Source organism: Branchiostoma belcheri, unplaced genomic scaffold (genome assembly GCF_001625305.1).
Source record: "Branchiostoma belcheri isolate BF01 breed outbred unplaced genomic scaffold, Haploidv18h27 scaffold32, whole genome shotgun sequence".
Taxonomy (NCBI): domain Eukaryota; kingdom Metazoa; phylum Chordata; class Leptocardii; order Amphioxiformes; family Branchiostomatidae; genus Branchiostoma; species Branchiostoma belcheri.
The window spans coordinates 2,002,496-2,007,642 of NW_017803932.1; the positions used below are offsets into that span (position 1 = coordinate 2,002,496).

Here is a 5,147-nt window from a genome sequence, read left to right on the forward strand (position 1 = left end):
CGTTAACCGTTATGGGCTATTTTAATTACCGTTAATCGTTGCCGGCCCGCTCTAATTCAACGTTAAGCGTTATCAGTATATTCCTCGTGAAGCGTTATGGGTCGTTTTAATTCAACGTAAAACGTTATTTGTCATCCTAAATTCAGCGTTAAGCGTTAATGAATAATTCTTCGTTACGCCTAATTTTGCCTATCAAAGTGCAGGAAAATGCGTCATTGAAGGTTTAAAAATACAAAATTTCCCGGGGGAGAATACCCCCGGACCCCCCTACATTGCTCGCGCCTTTGGCGCTTGACTCGCGCTTCTTCTGCGCTCGGTCCCCTTCGGCTCTAGCCAGAACTAGTTTTTCCTTCAATTTCTGGAAGTTTGCGGAGGGTTACAGAATTTTTTTTAACGAATCCGTCAACCTTGACAGGCAAATCAACAAAAATCTTGAGTAAAATATGAAAACATCAGAAGGACCGACAAACACTCTCAACAACTTGATTTGCCTCTCAAAAATGCGGGAAATTGCGTTTTTGAAGGCTTAAAAATCCAAAATTTCGGCGCTCCCCTCTCAAAATCCATCGGTAAAACTGGGCAGACTGAAAAAATGCAAGCTGGCCGACGTCGACTCGGACACCCCGGTACCGGTATTTGTGGACGCACTCGGGGACCAGGGCAGGTGGGAAACACAGGGAACACATACCTTTAATGCATGCTTCATTACATGTAAGGTATACGTAATTTTGTCAGTGATCACCTTTTCTCACAAAGCGAGATACCAAATCCAGTGCAGCTCGAAAAAAAAAGCCTGTCAATTTACCGTTAATCGTTGCCGACCGTCCTGAATTTACCGTTAAGCGTTATCGGCCCTGCTGAATTTATCGTTAACCGTTGCCAGGACCCCCCCATGCAGACCCTCATTTGGTGTAATGGAATGTTTGTCGTGGTGTTATAAAGAGCCCCCCTCCCCATAATTTGATGGGATTGGGTCCCACAGATGAGGGTAATAACCTCAATAATTCATGACCACCCAGGAGAAAATGATCATAAATCATATCAACTGCTAGCCTGGGTGCCATCCCATTGTATACTGGGGCTACCTAAAAAATAGGGAGCAAGTATGGGAGACGCATTATACAAATAGGATGACACCTAGGCTAATGAACTGCTACAGGCAGGCAGAATACCGGTACTCAACAGGAATCATTCTTCCACTGAAAATGTACTATCCAAGCAGGGATCATATTCTTCCACTGAAAATGTACTATCCAAGCAGGGGTTAGGCTTGTGAGATTTTCTTGGGAAGCACAACAAGCCTAACCTCTGCTTGGAGGGTAGTCAAAATCCCCTCTGGTTAGGGAAAAATTTTCAGCCTATTTTACACAATTACAGCTTCAGCTTTGACTTGTTTGAGTGACAGTTTAGTACATGTACAATGATAAGGGACTAGACAAGGAATCAAAACTGATATACAAGTACGTGTATAATAAGAATCAGGCCATTAGTACATTGTATGAAATTTAGTGTTGTGGTAGGGAAATGTTAATAGTAAGTCTTCATGGAGGTCAAATTTTGTTGCATATAGGGACAAAAATCTGTGATTTTTTTTTCATTTATCCAAATGACCTTGGTTTATAAAAAAAAAAAAACATCAGTACATGATATACAGCATATAAACAAAAATCATTAGTGCCTGAGAGTTCTTATGTGAAAAGTCTTACTTTTCTAAGTAATGCAATACATGTAGATGATCCATTTTTAATTCACTTGTGGGCTGCCCTTGTTTTGATAAAGCCACTTCAGTACATTACTGGTAATTATTTGTGCTGGCCCCATGGGAAATTATCTCTGGCTGCTGACATTACACATGCAACTGAAGGTTGGTTACAGGGCAAGTTCCTAAATCTGTGGTACGCCAAGGAGTTTTGATATTGGAAGTCACAGTAAATTGTGTTGCCTTGTCTCTTCCTAATACCACAGATCTGTATAGTAATGCACATGGCTGCATATTTTTGTCCTAGACCACACCAATTTCATTTGTTAAGTCTCTGATTTTTTTCAGAAAAAAATATGGAGCAACAGGGCAGAAAAAACTGGCCTAGGCATAGGAGTCATAATATTTTTCTGCAAATCAGAAAAACATTTACTGATTTAGTGAGCGAATCCAAGAACCAATTGATTAAATTGCTATTGCCTTAAAATATGACATATCATCATCACTTCTGTCTGTACCTTTGGATTCTGCTGGTGCTAGCCCAGTATAGACACAAGAACCTGAGTACAATTAGAAGTGATATGCCATTGGCATTAGAAAAAAAATATGTGATAACTTATCCCCCCCCTCCCCAAAAAAAGTCCCCAGTGGTAGAACCTGCTTAAGAGGCTAAAACATTAGGACCACAGGAAGTAGTGGGTTCCTTCTGTGTAAACATCCTTCTCCACATAAGGTCAAACAATGTTAGGAACAAACATACTGGTGTGTACACCTTCTGCTGTACCCCCAATTTACGTTGCTTACAGATAACCAGATAGCATTACCCCAGTTTCTAATGTTGGTTTTTGGTGGCTGAGATGTGGGTTTGTGTGTCTGTTTGTCCGGGCAGAGTAGGTTGACAGCATGTGAGTGGGGGAAAGATTGACAGGTCAAGCAGAATGACAAAGATTGCAAGACTGGCTAGCAGCCAGCATGAATTAGAGGAAAACATGGGGGAATTCAGGAAACCAAGAATTCTAAAATGCAGAAGTTTGAGATCTCCAATTTCCCAGAAGTGAGAAAAACTGTACTTTGCAAGTATGATTTCATGCAGCATGGACTTTCCTTGTGTTCTTTTTTTTCGCTGGTTCCTTATGCCTTAACATTACACTAACTAAGAAAAGTTAGATAATGCCATTTGAAGAATATTTATTTTGTACCTTAGTTTTACAATACTGTCTTTTGTGTTGCCAGAAAGAAGCGATGTAAAAATAATCGGGTACAACTGGCAAGCAAAAACAGAGCTATCACTTCCTTAATGATTCTCCCATTCATAACCATCCATAATTTCCCCCATGTACAGTACTCCCCTGACAAATGATTCTGTTTTGATGCACTCCTCCACAATCGATATATCCCATTGGCCCGGCCCATTTACTGCTTGTATTCTACAGACTTCCCATGGACAGACTGTCAATAAGAACTATTGATCAGAACCAGTGCCCCTGTCTAATAAATTGGAGCCGTGCTGGTATGATTCGCTGCTTGTTGCAGTCGTGAGTAGTGAGGGTGTTCAGGGTAACACAGTCATCAGGGAATAGTGCCAAGGGAAGTTATCATGGCTCCTATTAATGGTGTAATACCGTTTTATGTACTCCTGGAGAAGCCTCATTGTACCACACTGTGGTTTTGTGGCTGGTCGCAGTGAGGACCCTTCTCAATGTACTTTACTTGGGTTATAACTGCCAAGTACAGTATTTTTTTGGGTATACATGTATGTGTCTGTCTGGAAAGAGTAGGTTGTAGGTCAGACACTGGAAATAGGGCGAATTTGAGAGTAGGTTGACAGCATGTGGGTGGAAGAATGATAGGAGTCCAAAAAGTCAGATACAGGAAATGGGGTAAACGAATACCTGATAGAAGCCTCAACTCAAAGAGTTTTCTGTGTCATTCCAGAAAAATCCAGGGACAATCAGAAATGCTGAGGATGACAAGGGCCAGGAGCACCTGGTGATGGACATGGGAGTGGACCTGGACAAGTCTGCAGCCATCAGCAGGCATATCTACAACATCTGCGCAGAGGCAGGCGCAGCCACGTACACACGTGAGGTGGACCTCAAGTATTTAGCCAAAGGTGAGATGCACACCTCAAAAGGAAGGAGTATTTATTACTGATATTAGCAAACATAGCTAAGTTTTTACTTCCAGGTATGGAAGTATTGTTTTGGGTAACTGAGCTGTAGGTTTGTGTATCTGTTTGTCCGGACAGAGTAGGTTGATAGCATGTGGGTGGGAAGATTGACAGGCAGATTTGTAGGTCAAAGGTCTCAGAACCTGTTATCTCAGAATAAGCAGAAATTAGAAGTTGACGTGGGGGATTCAGGAAGCTGATTGCATACTGCCGGGAAGTCTGAAATCTTAGATTTCTCGTTCTTTTTGTCATCGTTATGTTTGAATGTTTCTTGTTGTCTTCCCTCCCAGGAAACAATAAAACCCTGACCACCCTGCTTCAGGCGACCAGGAGACTTTCCCCCAGCAGAGCCGTCAGGTGTATGGACAGTAGTGACTGGTTAAAGCCCTGCACGTGCCAGCTGGAAATCTGCATCGGCTGGTACCCCTGCGGCCTGAAGTACTGCCGAGGAAAGGACGGGAACGGGAAAGTAATCAACTATCGCTGCGGGATCAAAACTTGCCGCAAGTGTCGCCAATTTGACTACCACGTTAAGCAGAAGCAGCTGTGCGTGTGGGATGAAATGTGGCAGTGACAGTCGGTCTTCCCCCTCCAAAGCTGTAATTTGGACAAAGCCAGCAATACGCAGCTTTTGTGGGCACTTGAGTCGTCCTGAGAGCTCTGGAAAGGTGCACACCTTCCCCTAATCAGGTCCAGAAAGCCTGCCTGCTTAGACGGCAGCCTTTCATTGGTTATCACCTCCCTTCCATGAAGGGTTTGGTTTTTATCTTCTTTTCTTTTTAAATCTCAGAGAGAATATGACCTTGATTTTATGTCAGACTTGTTTTTAAAACTGAATGTTGTGTGACCGTGAAGGTTAAACCATGGCATTCCCACAGCACGCACCTGGCTATTAGGTTGCGCCCAGCTGAGTGTACAGTCCCAGGTCACTCCTGGAGGTTTACACAAACCAGATTGAGTCCTGTGCCCTTTTGTTTCTCACTAGTATCTGGAACGGGGAGCTAACTAAAACCTCAACCTTGGATTTCTGTTCGGATACACCAACACTTTATACAAACTGAAGCCACCGGAGAAAAACAAAACAGATAAGAGCTGGCAGATTGTAAGAATAACTAGCTTCCATAGACATCTTAAATTCTTCCAGAAATTGTACACATTTGCACTTGTGGCACAGTATGTCCCAGTGCCATTTGGGGTAAGTTACAGGCAAGTGATTTTTCACTGTAATGAGTTTAAGAGATGCTAACTGTGGGAAGAGATTGTGTTCAAAGGGAGCTC

General features: G+C 42.7%; 1 protein-coding gene across 1 annotated transcript in view; it reads left to right on the top strand.

The window, feature by feature from the left end:
* Window positions 1-4,932, top strand: part of LOC109474866 (out at first protein-like) — a 23,855-nt gene extending 18,923 nt beyond the window's left edge. Inside the window, exons 3-4 of the mRNA XM_019775327.1 lie at window positions 3,635-3,812; window positions 4,160-4,932. Coding sequence (XP_019630886.1) covers window positions 3,635-3,812; window positions 4,160-4,443 — 462 coding nt within the window. The 3' untranslated portion in view covers window positions 4,444-4,932. The remainder of the gene's footprint in view (window positions 1-3,634; window positions 3,813-4,159) is intronic.
* The last annotated feature ends 215 nt before the right edge of the window (window positions 4,933-5,147 follow it).